Source organism: Acipenser ruthenus, chromosome 29 (assembly GCF_902713425.1).
Source record: "Acipenser ruthenus chromosome 29, fAciRut3.2 maternal haplotype, whole genome shotgun sequence".
Classification (NCBI taxonomy): Eukaryota; Metazoa; Chordata; class Actinopteri; order Acipenseriformes; family Acipenseridae; genus Acipenser; species Acipenser ruthenus.
This window is the reverse complement of record NC_081217.1, coordinates 9,223,114-9,250,450: the sequence shown is the minus strand read 5'-3', so window position 1 is coordinate 9,250,450 and position 27,337 is coordinate 9,223,114. Positions and strand designations below refer to the sequence as shown.

At 38.6% G+C, this 27,337-nt stretch overlaps 1 protein-coding gene across 2 annotated transcripts; it reads left to right on the top strand.

Moving 5' to 3' along the window:
• The first annotated feature begins 98 nt into the window (after positions 1-98).
• Positions 99-27,249, top strand: LOC117419954 (partitioning defective 6 homolog beta-like). 2 transcript variants are annotated; one of them, XM_059004176.1, is made up of 3 exons: positions 99-169; positions 9,995-10,217; positions 23,143-27,249. In XM_059004176.1, exons 1-3 carry the CDS (start codon positions 149-151, stop codon positions 23,997-23,999), a joined length of 1,101 nt encoding a protein of 366 aa, XP_058860159.1. In that variant the 5' UTR covers positions 99-148; the 3' UTR covers positions 24,000-27,249. The 2 variants fall into 2 exon arrangements, with proteins under 2 accessions (XP_058860159.1, XP_034761701.2); XM_034905810.2 differs by lacking the exon at positions 99-169 and adding an exon at positions 2,754-3,185.
• The last annotated feature ends 88 nt before the right edge of the window (positions 27,250-27,337 follow it).

Sequence of the window (27,337 nt, the reverse complement as noted above, 5' to 3'; positions counted from 1 at the left end):
TTTGTTTTAACGAAATCAACTCCACACAGAGAGTGAATGTGTACAGACCTGCTACATCAGCACTGCGCCGCCATGTTGGCAACATACGGTCACGTGACTCTCAGCTGCTTCCATTCACGGCCGAGAGGGAGAGAGCACTGTTGTTGGTATGGTGCTATCAAATGTGCAGGTAAGAGTACACACCGTCGACCTCGTCACATGAACGACAGTCGTCTTTTAAATATCAGTCCCTTTTATAAGAATATCTATATCAAAGTCAGTAATGTATATGCAATCCTGGGTAACTGTTCCACTGTCAAAGTCTGTCATTTCTGCTGTCTTGCACATCGTGACTGAAAGTAAACTGGAACAGAGAGGTGCAACCTATATTTCAGACTGTATGCCAGGGGTTCCAATTGCATAACACAAAAGTGTGTGTTGCATGCTGCAGGTGTGTGTTGTCCAACTACTGTAAAGAATTTGAAGAGTAGCTATAACAGTTCTACATAGAAACTGAGCTTTGATAGGATAGGAATGGGAACATTTGTGAAAACAAAAAATAATAAAATAATTAAGAGATGTACTTCATTCTTTATTGGAAGTTTCCCAGATCTCTGTATTCATTTAATCTCTTCACTGGTTAATATTTTATTATAGCATAATTCCTTTTTGCTGTTTTTACTTAGTGTGTCATTAGTCACCCAGCTTACAAATATGATTATAAGTTTATTTAGAAGACGCCTTTATCCAAGGCGACTTACAGAGACTAGGGTGTGTGAACTATGCATCAGCTGCAGAGTCACTTACAATTACGTCTCACCCGAAAGACAGAGCACAAGGAGGTTAAGTGACTTGCTCAGGGTCACACAATGAGTCAGTGGCTGAGGTGGGATTTGAACGGGCACCTCCTGGTTACACGCCCTATTCTTTAACCACTGGACCACACAGCCTCCTATAGTTCAATGGGGGCTGCTTCTGAAATGACTCCTAAAAGCTTCATTTTACCAAGTGCTGTATTTTTATAAATGACCACTAGGGTGTGCTGGAGTAGTTATTAGCATGGTAAATAACGCTCTGAGCAGAAACAATAACAAAGAGAATGATATAGCAGGGGTGGCCAAAGTGGGTCCTTCCACTCCTGGTCTTTGTTCCAACCCTGTTCCAAACTGTTTAATTGAACCAACTAAACCTCCATCCAGACCCTGAAGTAGTTCATTATCTCATTTTACCTGTTAAACCTGGAGTGGAATAGCCCTCCAGGACCGGGATTGGACACCTCTGCATCATAGGATATTAATCAGTTCTGCATGCCATCCATGTCAGCAGCTATTCTCCCTGCAGGATTTCTATTGTAAATACTGTGTTCCACTTCACTGTCAGATCCAAGCTCGCTCTGCAGATTCGGTTTATGAGGCACAGGTTGCACTGCATCGTCTGCTAGTGGGGCAAGACGAATATATTGGTTTCAGAATATTTTTTGCTGTACTCATGTGAAGAAAACCATATACCTCTAAAACACTAAATGCCATATATGTTATCTTACTGCAGATTAACTCTTTGGAAAGTGAACCGAATTTTCTAATAATCAGTGGCAATTCATGTGCAGCAGTGTGGAGTAGTGGTTAGGGCTCTGGACTCTTGACCGGAGGGTCGTGGGTTCAATCCCTGGTGGGGACACTGCTGCTGTACCCTTGAGCAAGGTACTTTACCTAGATTGCTCCAGTAAAAACTCAACTATATAAATGGGTAATTGTATGTAAAAATAATGTGATATATTGTAACAATTGTAAGTTGCCCTGGATAAGGGTGTCAGCTAAGAAATAAATAATAATGTACTGGCAAGTATAATTGAACTTGCTAGCAAGTTTTGCTGAGTACAGCTGGCCTTTACTTTTCTTTGCTTGAATTGTTCCCTATATCGCGTTTTTTTTGTGAATTTGGTACAACCGTTAAGCGTGTAAGTGTAAACGGTATAGTTCAAATTAGCGAAGATAGTATAAAACTTTCAAAGTATTTGTTTGACTCGCCACCAAGTGTAGTTGCAGGAAAGAACCAGAAGTGCACACACTACTACCCTTTGCAGTACTGACAGAAAAAGCCCAGTTTCCTTTCGCAGTCAAGGAGCTGTGCGTTCAACTTACTGTGGTCTCTGGGGCAGCACTGATGACCTATAATTCACTGTATTATACATTAGGTGATGGAATAACTCACATTATACTATTTGACCCTGTAATCCCCTGGCATGTTTGAAATGAGCTACTTTATTAATGCAACTAGATTCTGTTTCTTGTACAAAACACTTTTCCCCCCTGGTGCTGCATACGAAAAGGCTTGTGAGGCTGGATTTAAAAAAAAATAATACAGTATGTGACACAGAAATGGGCATTACAGGGCTAAAGTATTAGTAAAGGTAATTAGGAAATATAGAACTGAAAAATCCATTCTGAAAAGCACAAAATCCAGTATTTAAATGTGTGATATGTATTTAGGGCAATTATTTACCATGGTATGGTTATGGGATTTGATAGCACCGCTTGAGAAACATTCCAAACAAAAAATACAATTACATAATTATACTACAGCATTACAAATTACAACTCACTGGCCACATCCAAAAACATAACTATATCTCCTGAGAGACTGTAGGTCAAAACGAGGGGCAGTTGGCTTTCTACAGCTTTCATACTCACCATACATTGTGCACCTGTGTGCCTTGTAATTATGAAACATTTGTCCATGCAGCACTTCGAAAGGTTACCTGCGTGTCCTAACAAGCGTTGTGGCGCGGGCATGAAGCCGGCGTGAACGCGCATTGTGGAAACGAGGCTGGTGTGCGGCAGTTTCCTGGGTACAGATTGCGTCACTGTGTGTATGTGTGTGCCTGTCTGTGTGACTCTGAGAGAGAGAGTTTAAAGCAGGTTGTCAGGCGGAGGCGTCCACATCCTGGGAGACGTTAGGAGAAAATACCAAGCAGAAATCAAGGAGCGAGAACGCGAATGAGGCAACGCTATAATACGTGAATATAACAAGTGAGCAGACTTCGAGTACGACAGACAGCGGAGAGAGAGAGAGAGACAGAGCGAGCCGTGGGGGATATAGCCCTGGTGAGGGCGAGCCTGTTACCCCGGGTCGCGGATCTAAACATGAATAAAAACCACCGAGTGCCGACCAACAGGTCTCTGAGCGCTGTGGAGGTGAAGAGCAAGGTGCGTAGCCGAGTTACCACAGTTTAGCATTTCCGATTTAGCGGTAGCTGTGTCAGACTTATTCAAGCTTCAACTTGTTATCGGTTGTATGTTATTGCGCAGCTGGTTCGATTGTTTCCCCCACAGCGTGATAAAGACTAGTTTTGTGTACACACGACCTGTCAGTGTCGGTCATATTTAATTCCCTCACCGGAACGATCAGTTCCCATCTCCAGCCAGAGAAAGAAGAGGAATTGTGTGACATTCGGAAATACTCATTTTGTATCTAGTTGCAGTATTTGCTGTTTGAGCCAGCTACACATCAGAAATTGAGGATTCAAACTTTTATCCCTATCTGATCTAAATGTGTATTGAAGCAATGACAGTAAATGCATTACTAATGTAATGTACAGTAGTGTTTTTATAACCGTACACGAGTAGCGAGCGAGCTCTTTCTGTTGCAGAGGGACAGTGCAGTGAACAGTGAATATCATTTATTCTTTGTGTTAAGATTAATGATAGTGGACTGTTGAATTGGCCATATTTGTAACGTTATAGATACATTGTCAGTTTCTACACAGTGTGTGCATCGGCCTTGGTTTTAACCTCTGCTGCCTGTAGCTACGGTCAAGACAGTGCAGGTAAAGCCGTTTAGCATCTGGATTAGAGACAGGTGAACTCAGTCTAATAAACGCAGAACTGAAATTACACGTACACGTAACACGTACACGTACAATACACGTACAAGACATTATTTTTTGTTATGGAATGTTGCTGAAATAAATACAGCTCGAATGTCGTTATCGATGTTTCCACCAAATAAAAATAAAAAAAAATATTCTTGACTTTTGAAATGTTTGTAAATAAATGTCGGCGTAAGTTTTGTTGTTGACGTTACTGGCTCGTTTTCTATATTAATATGTCATCGTTATACCGTAAACTTTTTTTTAAAACATTAAAAATAACAAACTCAGAAACATAAAATAACAAATACAATATTGTATAACGAGTGTACTGTACTGTGCGAGTCCAGAGGGATAGACAGACCGATATCATCAGTGAGATACTAAGAGATCAATGGAGGCATTGATGCTCGAGCTGGTTCATGGAGTTAAAGGCTGTTAGAATCATTTTGACGGAACTGCGGACTGGGCATGTTATATATTACTATAGTAACAAAGACAAACTGTACGTTCTTCAGTAGGCATCACAGGAACTATAAATTACTGTAGTCAAAAAAATATATTGTTTAAAGTTCTTATACTATCGAATCAGTTTTCAGGCATGAGAAATGAATTTGTTTCAGTTGCCTCCAGTTAACAGCTGATGATAAAGCAAGTCATGCCTGACGCAGGTATGCAGCCTTTGGTTTCGTATCCCATGACAGCCCAGCTAGTAAACAAAACACACCTTTCTTTTTTTCACACTTTTTATAATTGAGCGCTTGTAAGTTTAATGATGTAAAATAATGACTTGCCTATCTGGACAGGGTAGAATAACGCAGCATGTGTTATTATAGAAACTTGGGACACAGTCGACTGCTCTATAAAACTTCCGTTTCTACTTTGAAAATACATCCAACAAGAAAGTACTGATCCTGGACTTCTAAAGTTTTAAAATGGATAGCCTGTAACCTTGAATGAATGCAGTGCTACGGGGCAGTAGGCTTTATTCCACTTTAGTTAAGCGTTCTGTGGAAGTAAGAAGGGTTAAAGTCTAATTTGGCACCAGATCCTGAATCTGTATGTCTTCAAAACATGATGAAACCTGAACCATATTTTCCAATGATAGAAGTTAGATACAGTGCAATTGCCAGTTCTCAGGGTGTGGGAAAGTGAGATTTTTATTTATTTTTGGCACTAATGCTCATAAATCATGTGTATAATAGAAGCATGTGTGTGTGCACACTTCATTAATAATCACATGATTTAATGTTATTATATAAAACAGCTTCCTTTACATTATTTATACTGTGTAATGTAACCTATTTTTATGGTCCTTTTTGTCTGTGTTTGAGCTGTGTTTTATGCATCACTTAAACTATTCATAGTGCTCAAAAAATACTTTATAACGTGGTCTCATAAGAACTGATCATGTCTATCCATCTTTCTGTCAATAACTGCCTTGAATTTCATGTTGCTGCATATGACGTTTTTGTCTTCCCATAGTTGCTTCTGGTCCAGTTAATGCAACAAATACAGATTCAGACATAATTATGCCCCTTTCAAACTCTTGATCTGCTCAGAACCCATTTTCTTGCTATTATTATTATTATTATTATTATTGTTATTATTATTATTATTTATTTATTTCTTAGCAGACGCCCTTATCCAGGGCGACTTACAGTTGTTACAAGATGTCACATTATTTCACATTATACAGATATCACATTATTTTTACATACAATTACCCATTTATACAGTTGGGTTTTTTACTGGAGCAATCTAGGTAAAGTACCTTGCTCAAGGGTACAGCAGCAGTGTCCCCCACCTGGGATTTAACCCACGACCCGCCGGTCAAGAGTCCAGAGCCCTAACCACTACTCCACACTGCTGCCCATGCTAACTAACTAATGACAGCAAACTGCTCTTGGCTTTACTGTACGTAGCCTATATGTGTACTACACGGGTGTTCAAGTTACTAGTCAAACATGGTTCATCTCCTTCATCCACTGTATTGATATATTATAGACACATTTGGCAAGGAATATGGAAGTCCCACTTTTGGGGGGAGAAAAAAAACAAACTGTTTGAAGTTACTGTGAGACACAAGAAACTTTTGCCAGGTATATTCCTACTGATTAGGACAAGCGACTGCTTGAAGTCTTTGTTAATATTCAGTAGTCTACAGTGGTTTCAAAACTTACTCCTGTATTTAGTCACATTGGGATATCTTTCTGATCTGACTCCCTATCCACACTACGTATGCAAGATCAGCACGCCTTAAAACCAGATGATTGCCATTCACTTCATTCACAATTACAGGGATGGAAATAAGACTCCTGTTGCATACTGCAGCATTTTCACCCATTCCAGGTTTTAATGTGTGCTTGATTAGCCCCAGTGTATCAGTAATAAGCTCAGGTGTGTCTGATTAAACTCCTAGTAAAATCAGGAATGGATCAAACTGCTATGCAATGGGAGTCTTATTTCCATCCCTGAATTCTGTTTTCAAAACGTGGTGAGGATGCATTATTTAGGTAAAGTGAATAGCGTAAAACTAACTCTCCTTGGGGCGCCTGGCTAGGTTAATTAAATCTCTGGAGAATTAAGTCCAATATTGATTAATGTATCACCAGATTACGCAGAATTTGGTGACACTGTAACTCAATACATAAACCCCTTAATTCTACTAGGACAAAGTGCTCCTGAGTATTTTTGTGTAATATCAATTATATTTGTTTAATAGAAAGTATTACTCATGGCCTGACCTCATGAACAAGTGTCACTACAGTTTCTGCTACCGTGCATTCAGTGTATTATACCTCTATAGTGTTGTATCTCAGAGGTGTGACTGAAGTGGTAATGCCAACACCATGAGTCATTCATTTATCCTTAATCCAAGATGTGGTTGATGATTTACAACTATGGGAATGAAAGGTGGTGCAAGGTTAACACAGCCCTGTGTTACTATATAAGGATGTGCATTATGCAATGGGCACACTAGTAACAGTTCAAGATATCCAATAACTAGCTGAATTGAAATTCAGTACATGCAAGTGTTTCTTCACAATATGATTTTGTTTTTTTGGGTTGTTAAAATAGTAGTTGGATGGTATTGGCTCTGATACAAACCAGTTTACTTCTCGGATATCGATTTTTGTGCCAAAAAAGTAAATAAACCCACAATGCTCTTGGGAATGTCATATGCATTGAATGACTGTACAGTGGCTTCCGAGTGTTTGCAGAAATTGATATTTTTATAATACAAAGGAATTGAACACTTTGCTTTCACACTGAAAAGATGCATTTTATCCATCTGTTGCTGCAAGTAGTAGGAGGGGCTTGCTTATCGTGTCCGTGCAACAAAACTACCAACTTTTCAAGAATAAAATGCTCCGAATACAAAACTCTGGAATATGCTAAAACAGACATCAAGGTATACATGAATTGGGAAACTTTGCTTTGCAACATGCTGTACAGTAGTGGATGTAGTATTGCTAAGCTTGCCAGCTTCAGCACAGAACGCTGTGCAGTAGGCATTGTTTTTGTGTAATGGAAATGCAGCAACATTTTAACATCAATTGGAATATTTTTTTGAGCTGATGAATCTCACGGTGCACTACAGTAGTGTTGTGTAACACAGTCACAGGGGGGTTGGGTTCCCAAACACCCCCCCCCCCCCCCCCACCAAGTATAAACCTAATGAAATTGCACAGTGCTGCAAAATGCAGATGAACACTCAGCCTTAACAAATGCAGACATGCCCGGCTCTTTTCCATAGTGGTTAAGACACTGACTTGTGAGTGTGCCCAGTCTCTGCCCTGTTACGAAAGCACTTTAGTATCAGATTCTGGGTGTGTATGGTATCAGATTGTGGGTGTGTTGAGAGCGTTGGAATCTGGGAGCTGTCCGTGTGTCAGTCTGTATGTCAGATCTACTTTTTCATGTCACTCTTTGCTCTAATTTTTAATGTACAGCTATTGGCATGCTTGTTTTGTGGTGTTTACCGAAACCACATTCCAGATAGGTTCCTTTTTTCCAATTCTCCTGAATTGTTTGTTTCATAGTTTACACTTATAGGACTACTGTTTAAGTGTACTGTATCCAGGGAGACCAATTTGACTCATGATTTGAAGTCAAAGTGAATGGGAGCCACTATAATAAAGAAAACTGTATTGAGATCTGCTGTAAAGTTGCACTAATACCTGGAGCAAGTCTTTGTAAAACCTGTTCTCCTTTCGTTATTTACACTTGCATCGATGCAGAAATACACAGCGAAAGGCTATATCTGTGTTTGCTGTACATGTGTGTCAGTCTTGTTCTTTGTATTGTATTGTACTGTATGTTACGAAACTCTGCTTAACACAACATTTGGCTGTTTTCACTTTGGAAATTCTTTTACAGCAAGAAACTCAATCAATATTTTCTTAAGTGGTCCTCTTTTTCTTACACAATAGCTGTCAAGTGTACAGAATGGAGCCTGCAGTCTAGGCCTGTAGTTGTGCAGATCCTTTGAAGTGGTGAAAGCAGCTGACTACTGTAAGTTTAAATCAGATCAACTCATTTGATGTAGTGGTTTACAAGCATAGTGTTCCTCTGAAAACAGCACTGTCATACTCCAGAGACTGTCTGTTTTGACAGCGGTGGAAAACAGCTCCGTGCTGATTAGTCATCGTGCTGATTAGGCAGTGTGGTCCAGTGGTTAAAGAAACAGGCTTGTAACCAAGAGGTCCCCGGTTCAAATCCCACCTCAGCCACTGACTCATTGTGTGACCCTGAGCAAGTCACTTAACCTCCTTGTGCTCCGTCTTACGGGTGAGACGTAGTTGTAAGTGACTCTACAGCTGATGCATAGTTCACACACCCTAGTCTCTGTAAGTCGCCTTGGATAAAGGCGTCTGCTAAATAAACAAATAATAAAAAAAAACGAAGAGACAGCACAGATACCAAGGATACTGTGCTTAGACAACATATTGGAACCCCTGTGTAACCTGCAGATTTTCATGATACTGTATCTCGAGAACACCTTGCAGGCATGTCACTCTGAAACAACACTGTGGTGTCTGACCGTGGTTTTGATTTTGTCCTGCTCCTATAGTACAATAGGCTTGTTTTATTTGCTTCTTATTATGGTAAGGGTATAGTTTACAGAAGGTAAGCTCTTTTAACAGAGCTCGAAATGAGTTCTCAGCATTATATGAAAGCATTTGAACCTTGCAGCGTTTTATTCCTTAAGAACTGATATCAAATGTTCAGCACTTCAGCTTGCACAGCAAGCAGCTCTGATTGAGTAAGAATGGGGGCGGTGGAAACAGAAGAGGCCATTTCAAATACAAGAGTGCAATTTTAGCATAATTGCAATAGCAAAATCTATACTCTATTTACTTTGCAAATTTAAAGCCACCCTCATAACATCTGAAGAATGAATGGGTTTTATGAAAGAGAGTAAGTGCTGTGTGATAGTGCAGCCTTTTCATTGTGCCTTGTTGGTATTTTACAAGAGTTTGTATTACAGTTGCTGTATGTTTTTGAGATTCCTTCTTGTTGAATACCAAATACACAATCATCATTTTAAAGGTGTGACTTTTAAAAATCAATTTAATGACCTTATAGTTTTCTTGTACGCAAACTGTTATTTATTTTAGTTCCTATATATATATATATATATATATTAGTGTGTGTGTTTTATATTTTATTTTATGCAAGTTTTTAGAGGGTTTGGTAGTTTTACAGCATGTAGCTTGGACAAGTCATTTTAACAGGGCGTTAATACATTTGGGACTGCTGATGATGGCCTTGATATTTAAGACCGTCAATAGAAATAAATATGGGGTAATATAATGGCTGTGATTGTGAGCTAGCCTTTTTACTGAGGTTCTATGCTTTAATTTGTAATGCAAGTATTTTAAATACAATGCTGCCGTTGCTCCTGCTTCCAGGTACCTTATCAGTCGTGTACCAGGATCCAGCACTTTATCTATTGTGTTGGATTTGAAATAATTGCATACAAATTAACATTAAAATTGCAGAATTAAAGGGGACCAGTTTTTATGTTGATACAACTCAAGGTAAGAAAAAGGACAGCTGGTTAGCATTCCTTTTTAATTTTGTTTTGTAAAACTCCCATTTTGTATCTTATTTAACAGTGTTATTTTTCTCTGGTTACAGTTTGGCGCAGAATTCCGACGGTTTTCTCTGGACCGATCGAAACCTGGGAAATTTGACGAGTTCTATGGATTACTTCAACATGTGCACAGAATCCCTAACGTGGAGGTGTTGGTTGGATATGCAGACATTCATGGGGACTTACTACCTATAAACAATGATGATAATTACCACAAAGCAATATCAACAGCCATCCCTCTTCTTCGGATATTTTTACAGCGGAAAGGTAAGAAATATTGTGGGACTGTAGAGTACAGTAAGTTAGCGTTTTAGTTTTCTAAACTAAAATATATTTGTTAAGTGAAACGCAAGCATATATCGTCCTTTTTGTTAATCAGATTATTTTGACAAGATCTAATGTCCAAAAAGTTTTTTTTCCCTGACGAGAAAGACCACAATGTGGAGTAGAGGTGAGAATTTAGTGCTCGAGTACTCAAACCTAATGCCAGACAATATTATTCTACATATGCGCCACAAAAATTACCACATTAACACTAGAACCGCCGTGGTTATACTCATACCTAAAACCACCGCCGGCAATCATTATGACGGTACATTTTAAACAACATCAATGTTAAAATGATATCCGATACAACTCAAGTTTTATTCAAGCACATCATATCAAACATCTGCACAGCCGAAACGCGTATACAATTAAACATACATAACTCTCCACATATAAAGCACTACTTCAGAAAATGAAAAACTATAATAAAATAAACATTTCAAAAGAAACTAGTGTGTAAACAGGTATATGTACATAGAAAACTGTAAAAACGAAAGTAGTTTTTAATTTAAAATGAAAGTAACGTGTTAGCTCTTGCGTGTAACATTCGGTGCAGCACTGAATCCAGTCTCAGCTGCTTATAACTTCCTTATTTTCGTGATCCTGCCTTGCAAACGCCGTCGGGGTGTTTTATTAAATTCATAGTAAAACCAGGAATGGATCAAGCTGCTATGCAATGGGAGTTTTATTTCCACCCCTGCACTGTACGGAAGTATAATGCAGTGAGAATGGATTGCAAAGATCTATGCTTATTGGGAAAGGCAATTTTAAGAAAGGGATTTATTTTAAAAATAAGCTGATGTTTCTTTATAGTATTGAATTTCATGCACTAAAAGATGCTTTTAGTCCAGATATTGTTTACATGGGACATTTATTAAGGTTGTAGTGAATAGAGTTTATTATGAGTATTCACTGGCAAAATTGCTGAGATAAATGAGTTCATGTGCATTTGTTTGTGAAAATGAATTCTAGACGAGTTATCCCTCCAGTTACCTACAATGTGCAGTGCTGCTTCATGTACTGTGAGTTTGATTTAACAATTGTCTTCTGTTTGTTTAAGCAATACTAAAAAGATTACGACCACAGCTCTGCACATTAAGCTCCTTCACCAGCCATATGACCTATACTTGCTAAGCCACTTTGTCAAAGGGGATTAGGGGTCACAGTGTAATACTGTGCTTGCAATTTGATTACATGCAGAAGCCCAAAGTTCCTGTCCCAGCTGAAACACACTTATTGACTGAATTTGCAAGTGCATAATATAACATTTCATAGCGTTTTAAATCCTGTTCTGTGTTGTACTTTGCTCAGAATGTGAATTTTCCCTTTATTTGAAAACCATAAACCCTAATTGCAATTTACCGATGCCTCCTTCAGCTTTTAAAATGATGCACTGCTGGCCGGTGCTTATGCATTTGAACTTCATAATTGCAGATTTCATGCAAAGCTCGTTTCAAGTGTGCCGAGGTTCAAGTGAATGGTGCACGTTGGTAAATGCCTCTTTATCTTTTGTCCGTTACTATAATGGATTTTGTATCATCTCCACTGGGGGCTTGTTTGATTGATCATGCGTAACTATGCCTCTAGTGTACTGAATAGCTGGTAGACGGAGGCTTTGCTTGTAGTCAATGAGTCAGCCATCTGGAAACAGGCTAGCCTCTGATCAGCAAGCTGTGAAGGATATTAAATGAGACAGAGGAGCAGGTTTTAGGGGAAAGGGGGCTTGGCATACATTGAGGGCTCCAGTATTGAATTGACTCTGGAGCTGCGGCCCCCCCTTCATTATTTAACCTTGTTTCAGTAGCAGGCATTTTATTTAATGGGCATGATATTTAAAGCTGCCGTGTGTCCCACAGTCAAGTTGAACACTAAACATACAGTCGTGTTGTGTCTGACCTCACTCCTAGATCCTTCTTGCCGCTGCTTGCAGCTGTATGACTTTCTACATAACCAAGCTCTCTTCTAGATGGAGGCTATGGATGATCTACTGCATTGTGCTTTTTCTCATGTGTCTTTCTATTATTGCAATGTGTATCTTCCTTTCTTTTGCAATTGTGAAAGCCTGTCATTGGGATCAAAGTTCACAGCATTTTTTTGTGAGGTTGCCTTTTACAGTATGAAACTGTACTTGGTATACATAATCATGATCTCTGTCAAGGTATTTATAAGCCTGTAAATATTTGATATCACTGTACCTGTGTAGTATCTGCCTTGTCTCATATTGAGATGTTTGACTCATCGGTCATCCCTTCATCATGCCCATTTCAAACTCTGATTTTACCCACTTTATAGCCAACCAACAGCTATACAGTTCTTGCCAATGTTGCACAGTTGTAATTACATACAAACATGTCACATCATCCAGGTGCTTTGCATAACCCAGCCCTATGAAGAGGTATCTCCTAATAGTTTGTGGAAATAAACACTGGTTCAAACAAATAAGGTAAAAAATGTTATATTTTGTAATTAATATATGCATAAATAGATTTAATATGCATAATAGTTTAAAGCATTACTAGCAATGTTACACAGTAATCCACAGCTCCACATGTATTACTGCGTGTTTTTTTTTTTTAACCCTTTCATAACATCGATAAATCAATGTATCTGCTTTTTTGGAGAACGATATATCAATAGTGAAAAATTAGACATTGCCCAGCCTAGTTTTGAGTTTCTTAACTTTTTTTTTTTTTTTTTCTTATTCGAAGTGATTCATAATTTTTTTTTCTTTTGAAAGGCTGAGATTTCGGAAAGGGTTTAATCAATTAAAGGCATTTTGGTTTCTGTAAAAAAAAATTTTTTAAAAAAATCCTTTAAATTATAAATTATTAGAAGAACCGACAAAGTAAAAAAATAAAACAATCTTTTGAAGTCCATACTGTACAAACAGTCAGCCGAATGTCCGTTTAGGTGAAGTGTGTTGCTCATCTGTGAAAGTCCAGGTTTAGAATAGACTACTTTAAAAAAAATATTAATTAAAAAAATACTCAATGCACCAAATGCTGGACTAAAAGACGTAATACTAGAGTCGTAAAAAGAAAAGAAGGATTTGATGCATCACAAACCACCTGAAAACATCGTAACATGCTCCTAATAAGAAACTGAATAGAGCCCAGTGTCTGCATTAGAAAATTGGCCTATTCCCTTTTTTTTTTTGCACAAGCCCAATTACATTTATGTTATTTATTAACGCAGTGTCCTCTGGCAAGTTGCCAAAATATTTGATGGAATGTATACTGTGTATAATTTGAGTAGGCTGAACAGTGAACCTATTGTTCCACTGTACATTTCTACTAGCAGGAAATACAGCACTCCTGGGCTTGTTAACCTGTTTAGTACAAGTGCAATGCAGTTTTTACTTTCTTTCAGTGTACGGGCTAAGGGTGTCCCCGTCTTAGGATTGTTGCCTCAGATACAGTAGATGAAGATCATTCTGTGCTTTGGGGAATAACCTTGTCTTTTGAATCTCGAAGTTGATGAACTTTTGGCTGAATGTTAATTGCTTGCATTACACAGAAGGTATAGCCTAGATGGAGGTTATGGAAAGTGCAGACAGACTTAGGATACAGGGTAGGATAGTGGTGAGCGTGTGGAATGGGTACCTAGCCATGTTGTTGACTCTTACCATGCCCTTGGACATATTAAAGAAGCCCCTTCATGTAAGCAAAGCAATATGCTAATAAACCCCTTAGACAAGATGTGGTGATGCTCTGGGACCTCAACACTTTACTAGGGCACTGTAAGACCAAATATTTAAAAGAGGTATTTTAAAATGTGGGGTCTGTCCAGACCTTATTTTACAACAGCTGCAGGACAAGTTAACAGTGGCATAGTTGTACAGTATCATGTGGTAGAATGAGGTCAAGATGGGGTTGTCATGAATAAACTCCTCTGGTGTTCATTACCTGGATAACAGCTAGCATTGTCTTGGATTTTCCACCGCGTTGTCATACAGCATCAGCGTGATGAGGTTTTAGATACTACATGATTAACAATGTAGGGTTTGTTCACAAAGTCTTTATGCAGAGCCAGCACTGGCAAACTAAAACAGGGCATCGTGTTCCACTCTATTAATGAATATAGAATATAATGGTGACGTTGTGAACACCAGACACAATAAAGTCATCATATGTACTTGTAATCCTTTACAGGTAACTGTACATACATATTAATATGTTTATTTTTGCTTTCAGAGGAAACACCAGATGGGTATGCATTTCAAGAGAAATCATTTTAAAAATGTTATAAAAACATCTAGATCTGGTTCAAGCCAGAGCCTAAGCATGCTAGGGCAGTTTCTGGAGATTGCAAGCAATACCCGGACTCAGGCATTGGGCTCAGAGCAACAAACACTAGGTGATAGAGGAATTAACCCCACGCCTGGTTCTTGCAAGAGCCCAGGCAAGATGGGGCAGTTCCTTGAGACAGGTGTAGAGAGGGCTGCAAACATTTTCCGACCTCGGGAGTCAGCCTTGTTGGACCAAAGCCCAGTGGATAGAAAAAAGACGCCTGGTTTCAAGCCAGATTCTTGGCATGAAGGGGCGGTTTATAGAGAACAGAGTAGAGAGGGCTGCAAACATTTTCAGGCCTCGGGGGTCGGCCTCTTTGGACCAAAGACTAATGGATAGAGGAATAAAAACCTTGACTGGTACTAGCCAGAGTCTTGGCATGAGGGGGCAGTTTCAAGAGGACAGTGTAGAGAGCAATGCAAGTGCTTCCCAGCCTCAGAGGAACAGGGATCAGCTGGTAAAGTAATTCACGCTTAATAAGTAAGCACAGACTGAGACAAGAAAACTCGCCATGCAAGAAATACCTTTTTTCCCATAACCAAGCAAAGCAGGAGGCAGAAGTTGGAGATAAAAGCTGGAATGCAGTAGTTCTGTTGGTCATTTCTTTAGTGAGCACAAAGCAATCTGAAGTCGGCAGACCTGCATTTCAGGTTTTGCGTGTTTTTCCTTGACTTCTACGCTTTGCTAATAGTAACCCCGACCTGCTCAAAAATATCAACTGTGCTGTTATAGAACACGATGTCCCATTGTGTTTATAAGTTGATGCACTCACGACTGGTAACTTCTGCAAATGTCATATCTTGCTTACTGTAACTGTAATGAGCAGCTGTCTGCTCTCAGGAAAGGAAGTCAAGTGCTACAGTTTCTTTACTTTGGGTTGATTGTATTTGTTATTAAAGCTGGAGTAAAAACAAACATTACACAACCTGTAAAACTACTTCTGTTACAGTATGGGATTCTACTAATTACTGTCTAAGGTCATGTAAAGTCCTTCCATACAAAAGTTTTGCATGACAATACAGTATATATATTTTAAATGTAAACTATTGCATTCGTTTTTGTACATTACAGCTATGGTTTCTTTCCTGCAGTGTCATTTGTTGTAAATTACGGTACAACTGAAACATGAGCGTGAGTTACAGTAGATTGTAAATTGGTGAAAGCTATTAACTAAAGAAACTTAAACTATAAGGAACTATTTAGTTCAGGTCCTGTGAACACCTCAGTAAATAGTGCTTTGCTGTAGCCTTTTTTTTTGTATTCTCTTTTGTTTTTCATACAATTAAATCCCGTTTACAATAACATCAAACATCTTTTACAAACAACATACGTTTATTGTATTCTAATAATATTTTTTTCTGTATTAGTTGCATATTCATTTATATTCGAATTTGATTAGAACTGATATAATTTCGTTCATAACTTCAAAACGCTTAGTCACAATTCCAAGTTAGAATTACAAGAAACCAAACCGAGAACACAAACGTCCCTCTTTATGCGCTCTGAAAGCATTTCTAAAATTTGCGATTGTTAAAATGTAAGTAGTGGGTTCCGAAAAATATAGCCTTACACGTCCCCAGGTGTTGCTACAACTGTTTAAATAACGTACCTGCAATTTTTCTTTTCATTTGTTAACATCCTGACAACTTTTTACACTTATAACTTTAAAGTGTGTTTCAAAGCTCTTTTCAAAATGGCCACGCTAGTGCACTGATAGTGTAAAGATTATTGCCCACATTGTCAAACAGTTAAGACAGTGTAAAAATCATCAGGATGTTAACAATGAAAAGAGAAATTACAGATACATATTTTTCTTACTCTTCAAGCACAGCAAACTTGCGTCCTTGGCCTGTTAATTGATGGGGACATGATTTAAGCATGGAATACGAGACTTGTGTACAATGTTGAAGCAAGTTAAGACACACATTTGCATCCATGCCACAAAATAAGAGAACCTGAAACTCTGCCCCTAAAACTTTTAACTGGAAATGACAACAAGCATTATTAAAACAATGATAAAAGACAGATATTCTTGGAATGCACGTAGGCGTGTGTGAGTTTGTGTGTGTGCATTCAGTTTGCCAACTCAAATTTATGGTATGTGACATAAAAGAGTTCTGGCAGAAGTTCAAAAATAGCCTTCAATATGAGTACAGCTGACTCAGTTTCAGGGTTAGGGCTGGAAAGGTGTGGTGAATCTGTTTATTTAATGATACAGGCTGTATCAAGAGATTTCTACACAGAAATTGCATTATTTAGTGCAAATACATATTTCAAATAAAGGAATATGCCAATATGACTGCTTGTGGCATGTGTCTCACTTGAAAGGAAGCTCTAGTTTCAGCCTGATTTGCTTGATTGCGGTGAGCCTCTATCAATGAAAACCTTTGTTTATCTTTAGTGTGCTAGAAAGAGATGCAGAACAGTCTGAGATTAGTAAAAAGCTGCTGGAATTCATTCTCCTAATGTTGATTTCTTCAGTGCAATTATTTGGCAAGTGCCCTGATCAGTGGAGTGCTTGGTACCTTGTACTGACTAGCACCCTGTAAAACCCTTCATGTACAATGTCAAAATGACTCCATGACGTAATTCAAAAGTGCAGTGCTGCTGTTGGCATACAGTGTTACATACAAGCTATGTCCAGTAATGCTTGCTTGTAATATAGCTACCATTTAGAGCACTGAACTGGATGTGCAGTAAAAGGCCATCTCAATTTGCATGCTCATTAGAAGTTGGAACACCTATAGCTTGGGGAACTCGGGAAATGGTACTGTATCAGTATTTAGCACCCATGCTTTTTATATACAGTATGGCTCGATAACTAGTTGTGTTATATGCTATGCCTTACATCCTGCATTTTGCTTGCTCAAGGAACAAATGGATGTAATTAATATTCACAAGCTATTAAAAATGGTGCAACAGTCTTTTTCAAGCTTGACAAGATATTATCAAACCTCTAAGTTAAAGACGGTAAAATGAAATTGTAGGATTGAAAGCACCAGCAATGGAGTACATCAGTTGCTGTTGTGGTTTTATGTACAACGTGATTTGGTAGACGTGTTTAAAAATTGTGCAGTGCTTCATGTAGGCTGATGATGGGAGCTGCATTGACTAGCAAATATAAAAGGCTTATTGATGCTGCCGACTCAAAAGTGGCCTGAAGGGTACCTTAAAAAACTGAAAGCAAAACGCAATCATGTTTCTTCATACTCGTTGTGAGCCATCCTTTTACTGCACAGAAAATAAATATCTGCAGCACTCCATAAAGGCTTGGGAGGATCTCAGCATGTGAGTGGTCATTCATTTGTTTTAATAGGTCAACACAGGCAGGGTTTGTTTTTGTTTTTGAAAAAATAAGAAATTTGGTTACACGCATTGTACAGAATGCAGCAATAGGAAATAAAACCATGTCTGAGAGTAACAGGGAAAAAAAATGTTTTTAAAAAAAAAACGCATTGGAATAGGCTTTAATCAGTACAAGCGTGGCTATGATTCGGTTGAGCTGTCTGTTGCAGTATTATTCCATACAGTACAGGACACGGGTGATCCAGTGTATTGATTTAAATAGTCATTAAAGGTGACATTGATTGAGAACACAAACTAGCCGAAGTAATAATCCCAAGCTTTGAAGGTCAGCAGTTTTTGACACAAGCACAATTTACTTTCATATTGTAGTATTCTTTTTTGTTTTATTTTCTAAAGCTTAAAAAACGCTACTCTAAAAAAACAAAATGAATGCAGAACAGTGGGCTTCTGCAGTCTTTCAAATAAAGTGAGAATGTGTTGTTTTTTAATCTGGGAAACCACAAACTGCAGAAAAGCAGACTGCTCCAAATAGGAAACCGATATACAGTGCCTATTAAGCATGTTTATACAGGCTCTTTCCCATACACTCCTTTCCAGCGTGCATGATCGAAGCCAGGTGTGTAGTGGTGTCCGTGGTGATCACACACCATATAAACACATGCAGAACTGGGAGCCCCTCTCCCAGCATAGACTGCAGGATAGTTGCATATTGCAGTACCATCACCATGCCTGTTTTGCATTGAAGAAGGGTGTTCTCCATTATTTTCTTAATGGATTTGGTGACGTATAACAATTGTTATATCCTCTGAATGTCCCTTTATTGTTTAGAACAGTGTAGTAATGCAGGGCTATTTGTTTGGATTTTAAGCCATCTTCATTTTTAATTAACGCAATTTACAGTGAAAGAAAGAAATGTGAGTACTGTAGAATCAAATGTGCAGGCCTTCATAGCAAAGCCATTATACTTAATGAAAGGTAGTCTGATTAGCACGAATATTATATTACCTTACATTAAGCGAAACCAGCCGTAGGCATCTTGTCACTTTCAACAACCTCAAAATGAAGTCCTGTACCTGTATATTAGAGATAATACTCCTTTTCTGACATTATTCTTCATGCCTGACTACCTTTTACATGCAGTCAGAGCCCAGGCATGCAGCGAGTGCCATTGCCAGTGGCTTGTTTTCTTTTCTCTATACAACAGAGTGCAAGCATTAAAAAGCATGTGCCCCTCGCTTTGCCTTTGGCATCTTTCAGCACATTCTTGAGTCGAAACAGTAGATGTATCACTCCCATTGCATACAGCAGATGTATCACTCCCATTGCATACAGCAGATGCATCACTCCCATTGCATACAGCAGACGCATCACTCCCATTGCATACAGCAGATGCATCACTTCCATTGCATACAGCAGATGCATCACTTCCATTGCATACAGCAGATGTATCACTCCCATTGCATACAGTAGCAATTTGAACCAATGTTGGTTTTATGGGTCGCTTTTTGACGCAGTTGAGATTTTTAACCATAATGTTTGTCTAAGATAAAATCTGTGGTGTCTGCTGTGAAACTTTATTGGCTGTTTGAGACATTGAAGCAAGTCATATTTTAGTGCTGTGCAGTAGTATTGCACAGTATTTTATTGCAGCTTTTCTGAAGGTAAAAGAAGGTGAAGATTACCTGTTTTAACATACTTTGCAGGGCTTGAAGGATCCTGTATGTTTTTCACTTTAGTCTCCAGGGTAAAGAACAATAAGTGTTTTGTTTGATCTTTGTCAGTGCAAGCTCTTGCATGACACATCATTTGATCAGGAGCCATTGAAGCCTTTCAGGTGCTGTTCTCTTCTGCAATGAAATGCAGAGGAATAATGACTCCCACAGGCTGAGTATAAGTAGGGTTCTGTAGAAGAAAAGTACAAGTGACATCAAGAGTTGTGCAATCTGGTGTGGTACAGTCCTACAGTATTGCTGTTGAAGTATTTATTATTATTATTATTATTATTATTCAGTATTTGAATGCCATTTAAACAGTATTCATTAATAAAATTACATTTAATTATCTAGCATTCTATTTCTTAAAGTAATTGTTGCTAACAAAATAGTTCCATAAATGATATGCCATGCAAATCAATTCATTATATAGGTCTCAAATGTATTTTTTTATTTCCAAACATGAAAGCTGGTACTACTATAGGTTAAAGAAATCTGTTTGTAAGCTGTCTTTTTAGACTGTCGTGCACTTCCTGGTCACCTGGAGAGTGAAAGTGTCCCCACCCCTTCACTGGCTTCTTTCCTGTCAATACCCTATTCTTGACCATACGTGACATTTCAAAGACATTTTGAAAAGTCGCTGCCAAATCTCTGTTGACAAAACAAAGCTGAGCCAAGCCTGGTGTGTAGTTCTGCGACGGGACTACACCATCCTATTAGTTCTGCTTATGATCTGTCCTAAACATAATGAAAGTAATTCAAACCTTGTCTTTTGTCCAGAGTGCAGTCTAGCAGGACTAGCTGTGTTTTCGTGTGATTAGATACAAAGAAAGAATCCATGTATCAGTAAAGTAAAGGTACCTGGTGGTCCACTGCACAGAGATGACTCGCAAGGCAGCGCTATCAAAGCTTGCTGGGTCAGCAGCTGGCACAGCTCAGCGTGGTTTCAAGACATTTTCTTTATTTAAATGCACTACAACTGTAACCTGTGTCGCAAACCATTCCCAAACGCTTTCAAATACAGCTGAAAGTTGCATGTGCACAGCATTATACAGCAGTGCACATGTATTGGAACACCCCATTGCTTCTGTTTTGATTTGTTGTGCATAGGAAATCACTGGAACTGAAAATCTTGGAAAATTGTCAAAATATGCAAATAGTAATTGTCTTATTTCATTGACTCAAATAGGCTACACATGCAATTCATTTAAAATAGTAAGATAAAATGAACACATAGCCACACATGGTAAAATGTGCAAGAAGTTGTTTAAGATGCCTAATTAAAGCACAAAGTGGTCTAACATTTTCACACGAGTGCCTATTGTTTCTACATCACTGATTACTGACCAAAAATGTAAATTCTCACACCCAGAGGTGTTAATGCAGGTAGGTATATAAAGGTTATAAAATGACAAACCTTGAGGTGTTCTAATAAATGTGCACGCTGCTGTACACACTGCAGTAAAATGAATTCAGAAGAAGCAAAAAACTAAACAAAAATAAGCTAGTGATATTAATTGTTCCTTTTATCTGTAAGCAGTATTTCAGACATGATCACAACGGTTGAAATGATTGGGTTCAAAGGAGATAGAAAGTATGCTCTCCAGACTTGGAGTCTGTACAGCAGGTACCTCCCGTCTGTACAGCAGGTACCTCCTGTCTAATACAACCTGTTCACTCCCGGGACATGTTTCATTCCTTTTCAACAGCCACACCAATGCTGTAGGCTATGTGACTAAGAACATAATCAGCAGTGATCCGAGACCGATCCCTTCAAGTGTTCCCTGGATCCTCTGTGTTGACACAAACTAGGCAACGCATTCCATTCAGCTGCCATTACCAACACAAAAGAGCCAGATTTTCAAGTCCATTGAAGTCTCTGCTCCTTGCTCATACGTTTAGCTGTCTCTGTTGAGGAACCCTGCAAGATAACAGGGTTTCGGTACAGTTCCACAATTGCAACGCTCTGTGAAACTGCCTTCGTTCCAAAAAGAACCGTTTTTGCAGTTGAAAATTAATTTCCCACATCACACACACGCACACACCACATCACCTCAGCTGTGAATAATTATAAATTTCCACTGACACCTGACAGACGTTGAAGACTGATATTGAAGGGTTAATCTTGTGAATGACACCTTAATTTATTTAATTTATTTATTTCCTTAGTGAGGGATACATGTATATTTAATACCTTGTTAAAGTTGTAATAAAAATGGAATGACCCATCTGTTAAAAAATGCGGTCCCCTGGACTGTACCATCATATGCATAGAGTGTAACACAGAAAAAGGTTGCAGATTTGTTTCTGAATCTGAGATTACTTCAGGTTAAAGAACCAAAAGATTTCCTAACTGCATCGCTGCATTCCGTACTTCCAGTTTCACGGCTCACACTCAGGATTACTCTGCCGAAAAACTTCACACCACACAGCGAATGCCTGTAGTTAATAATTGTCTGGAATAGTTTTGTGACAAATCAGCCTTGACCTTTGATACCGAACTTTGCAGTGACTCAGTAATCCAGCCGGGCTGTGAAGATTGTATAAGGTGCTGCGGAATTCGGATATTCAGTAATACAGCTGAATCAAAACACATACTTAGAAAGTGCAATAAACATTCTCTGTCATTTTATTACAAGGGCAGCGTATATGTCACAAGCTGTAAAAGCTGGATTGTTAAATTCCTTACTGAGTATTAGTAGATAATACAGTACCACCTCTGACGTAGGCATTCTGTACTTGTCATTAAGTGACTGTAGTGCAATGTCTCTTCTGGTTAGATAAAGTATTGTTTTCATAAAGCTCTCCAAATATGGACCTGCTCAGTAAACCGTCACCTCAAGATAGCATTTCTAGGTTGTATTAAAAACAAAGCGGATTTCTTTTCTTGTATTTATCATGATAAAAGCTATTATAGCCAATTTCCAATCCAGTATGAATGGAAAAACAATTCTGCAAATTGTACTGGTAAATTTAATAATACATTTCCTACCTACAACAGTGAAAAAAAAAAGGCGTGGTCCTATCCTTCTCTGTACAAAGTAAAGTGAGCTAGCACCTGATCTACTGTACAGCAGGATATATTAACCAGCACTGCAAAGTCATTTTCAAATCACTTTTAATAATTATTAGTTCAGATCTGGATCAATACATCATTGTTAACACCACACATACAGCAATATTAACCTTTAACCCTCTTGGGTAATCATCATCCTCCTTATGGTGCAGTGATCAGAAATGTATCAAAGCATCATTACTCTGAGAAAAGGTGGAGACTAAGAAGACTTTTAAAATGCTTACAATTGCTCCCGTTATTTCGAACCAAACTAATTGAATTGTCCCCCCCCCCTTTCTTTTAAGTATCTATTTTTAACGGGTCTCAGCTGGATTTGAGCACTAATGGTTTCACTGCAATTCAGGATGCAAACAAAATACAACCCAAATTCAATTTATATTGTTTACTGGAAAAAAAAAGTATACCTATTCCAATTTTAGATTGAAGCACTGCCATCTTGTGGAAAATGATATAACTGACATTTTGTTTCTTTTTCCCTGCAGAGGAGGCTGACTATTCTGCGTTCGGCACAGACTCGTTGAAGAGGAGGAAGAAGAATGTCCTCGCCACTGTCCTCCGCGCTGACAACAACCGAAAGAAACCTCCCCTCCTGATCAGCCTGCCGCGCGATTTCCGCCCGGTCTCTTCCATCATCGACGTGGACATACTCCCGGAGACTCACCGGCGGGTCCGACTCTACAAGCACGGCTCGGAAAAACCACTCGGTTTCTACATCCGGGACGGATCCAGCGTCCGGGTCACCCCGCAGGGACTGGAGAAAGTCCCAGGAATATTCATCTCCCGCATGGTGCCGGGAGGCCTGGCTGATGGCACGGGCTTGTTAGCGGTCAATGACGAAGTTCTGGAAGTGAATGGGATCGAGGTGTCGGGGAAGAGCCTCGACCAGGTCACAGATATGATGATCGCAAACAGCCACAACCTCATTGTCACAGTGAAGCCTGCCAATCAGAGGAACAACGTGGTCAGACACAGCCGGACTTCTGGCAGCTCGGGTCAGTCTTCAGACAGCAGCACAAGCCACTACGGCTACACGGTGACCCCGCAAATTATCCAGAACTTCCACCCCGAGGAGGCGGAGAGCGACGAGGACAACGACATCATCATCGAGGGGAGTGGCAAGCCCCAGCAGATCCCCAAAGCCTCCTCTGCCAGCGCCAGCTTGGGCTCTCTGACACATTCTGAGCCCCATTTCGGGTCCAAGCAGAATGGCTTCTCAGCCCTCAGCAGCAGTGCAGGCTCGCTTACAGCAGCAGGAGAGATTCAGGGTCGAGAGTCAGAAAGAAGGAGGAGTACAGAACGAGCGAATGTAGAAGAGGAAGGAACAGTGATCACACTATAGACCACAGCCTGCACTTGAAGGTGCTGGAGGTGCCATATTATTAGGCAGTGCCTCTGCATTGATCTGACATACAGTGTGTAGCCACTTTTTTACATTGTGGTTACTTGCAATTGTGAATGGAGGAGCAAGGGTAGTACTGGATCTATTAACAGTCGGCGCATAATAATATATATATTTTTTAAAAATGGGTATAAAAAGTCTTGCAATCCACATCAAATAGTTTTTTGGGGCTTATTCTAAACTTAAACATTATTTATAAATGCATTTTTTAATAAACTGTGTAACTATGATTTGTTTTATGGTAGTAATCAAGCAACACAAATGATCCTAAGCTAAAATCAGGCTTTGGCTTTCCATCTCTTAGGGTTGTAACGAGAAGCTGGATGTCATTTCCAAACAGAATGGATGAAATGGAAAAATAATAATGGGTGTTTTAATTAAGTTCAGAATGGTTTCCGATGATCTGATACAACCTATCCTGAACACCTAATGCATGTCGTGCTCAGAATGTGCTGTGCATTGTACTGTTAATCAGCTTGGAAAGCAGATTGTAATGATGTCTGGTGATCAGTTCTCACACACTCTCCAACAATTGATCTTTTAAAATCTCTTCATGTTTGCTTTCAGAATTGTTTTTTGAGCAAAATGGTTCTTAAAAAGAGCACAAGTGGTACAATAATGAGAAGATCAGATATGCAGGTTAAAATACTTGCTACCTTTTTGAAGTATCTTTTTTTCATTACTATTTAACAGAACATACAGGAGCTACTTTTACAGTCAGTGTATTTAGCCAACGTATAAGTCATTAGCCTACATCTTCTCTTGTAGCTTACTGATCAGAAACTAATTGGATTTAGTAAAGTTACTGTATGTAATGGGATATTGAGATTCCTTTCAACTTCTTTTATTGATGTTCTTGGAAGACAGTTAACCGTGTAAACAATGCACAAAAGGTGATTGATGCTATGTATTCTGTATGTAAGCTGTGAATAGCATTCACCAAGGACCATGTAAAAAAAGACTAAACATAAATGCAAAAATGCTAGGAGAAAAGCACATCAATTGGAATTGGATCTGAAATGTTGTTTAACATGGGTTACAGACTGTATAGAACCATGTGATTATACGCGTACACTTAGGGTGATACAGTTTCATTCCAAACAGTTTTGAATGGGTTTGTTTGCATGGGGTTTTAATCAGAACGAGATTGAAACGTGTGCTTGTTTCATGGAAGGTTTCAGGCATGTCTAGCACAAATTCTAAAGAAAAAAAGTATTAAAATGTAGCAGAGATTTGCATGTCAGGAATCAGAAATTAACCTTTGGCAGCAAAGAGATGTATTATTCTGCAGTTTGACAGCTTAGACACCCTCTGCAGGCTGCTAACGACACGGGACAGCATACAAACATGATGTTAATTATAAGTACTTCCATATGAAATACACCACTGAATACTGTAGAGATATTTTTATAGAAAGTTTTACAGAATGATCAAATGTATAAACCTTGTAGGTACTAGTGGTAGTTGCTTGCCCATTACTGAATACAATAGACCATTGGGGTTGTACAGGAAACAAGCTGCAGTGACGGTACAGACTATCATGGCTTTGTTTGTATTATCTCTTATTATCAGGACATTAAGTTGAGTTTCAGAGGAGGGACAGACCCCAGCACACAACACACCATCCTGTAAATACAACCGAATTGCCTCCCTTTCATTGCAGGCACCACCCCCATCCCCACACAGGGCTCTATAGGTACGATGTGTCAGTCTGGCTTTGAGAGTGTCGTTTGCTGTTGTAAAATGCTGCTGGGGAGTGGGTGCTATTCAGTTTTATTTAAACACTGGTGTGTCTAAATACAGCTGTGGTTTACATTTAAAAACTGATCGATTTTTGATTTAGTACACAAAGGACCCTATTTAAATGATCCAAACAGATCTCCCACGGATCAAGACCAGTTATATCTCACTCACAAATGTAGTTCCGTTGTGTGGGAATCTTCATGGTACTGTTTGTGCTTCCCAGCAGTACTTGGGTTAACATTTACCTGAAGGGCACTGTTGCTTTTAGGTTCACTGTTAAACCTGGTCTTGACTGCAGCTGGTCCAGCTTCATTAATATGAGATGGATCGATGCTTCCAGAGACAGTGCTCAGTTCTGTTTCAATCACGTGCTTGCTAAGGTACACTCAAGTTCAGTGTTGAATGAATGAAATGCTGTTTAGTATTCATGAAATTGCTCCATTTGTTGGTTAACATCAGTCTAGAACAATTTGTTATAAATATCACTTTATTAATATGCTGAAATGACATTCTTTAATAACTTCTTTAAGTGCTGTGAATAGGGCCCTGCATAGATAATATATGGTCCCATTCAATGAATTTGAATTCATATTTTTTCTCTGTACATTATCCTATGATTTGTTATTGTGCCTCACTTTATTACAGTTTCATCACTCCTTCATATTGATAAAATCAGCAGCAATAACTAAAAATGACCACTAGAGTACACATGGACTGGATGTGTCAATAATTTCGTCCTCCTGAAAGTGAGTTTGTCAGATTTTCCATTGCAAATATTAAACAAACTCACCATTTCAGGGGGAAGAAATGCTGGTACGCTGCCCCTAGTGGTCATGGCTATACTGGCCTCATTACAGAAATACAGTGGTGGTTCTATTAAACATCAAAAACAGTAATATATGATGGAATAACAACTAGAAATAAATAAATACAAATTCAGAGAGTATAAAGTATTCCTGTACTACTCAATCATACAAGTTTTATTTCCTGTTCCGTCTCAATTTCTGATTTGCCAATGCAAATATACACTGAAAATATTTGTCACTATCTAAAAAGTTTTGCAAGATGATTGCAAGATGATTAAAAAAAAAAAAAAAAGATGTTCTATATAAATGCTGTACATTTCCATACTGTGAATTATATTATTGTATCCCTGGAAGAAACGTATGCTGTACTATTGGAAAATAGGCTTGTATAGAAAATGGGCTTTTTACTTTTATGTTAATATTCTGTTATTTAAAAAAAAAAAAAAAAAAAAATTAAAAAATGCAGTGATTTTACTTGCTATATGATTCTGGGTATATACATTTTTAATGAAAGTATCAGTATTTTCTTATTACTACTGTATAATTTATATGTCACTTAATAAACCCTTTTTAAATGAAATAGATGCACATGTATAACAGCATCATTTATCGGCTGGTGAAATAAAGTAATATGTAGAATACATGCTTGTCGAGTCTCCTTTTTCAAGTTATCAAACCTGTAAATGTACAGGGAAGTCCTGTTGTATCTCTTTGCTGCTAGATTAATAT

Excerpts from the sequence above, each read along its gene's own strand:
- LOC117419954 (XM_034905810.2), top strand. The coding sequence starts at position 3,123 with ATGAATAAAAACCACCGAGTGCCGACCAACAGGTCTCTGAGCGCTGTG. Across the intron at positions 3,186-9,994 it reads CTGTGGAGGTGAAGAGCAAG|TTTGGCGCAGAATTCCGACG; the intron begins GTGCGTAGCCGA and ends CTCTGGTTACAG. Across the intron at positions 10,218-23,142 it reads GATATTTTTACAGCGGAAAG|AGGAGGCTGACTATTCTGCG; the intron begins GTAAGAAATATT and ends TTTTCCCTGCAG.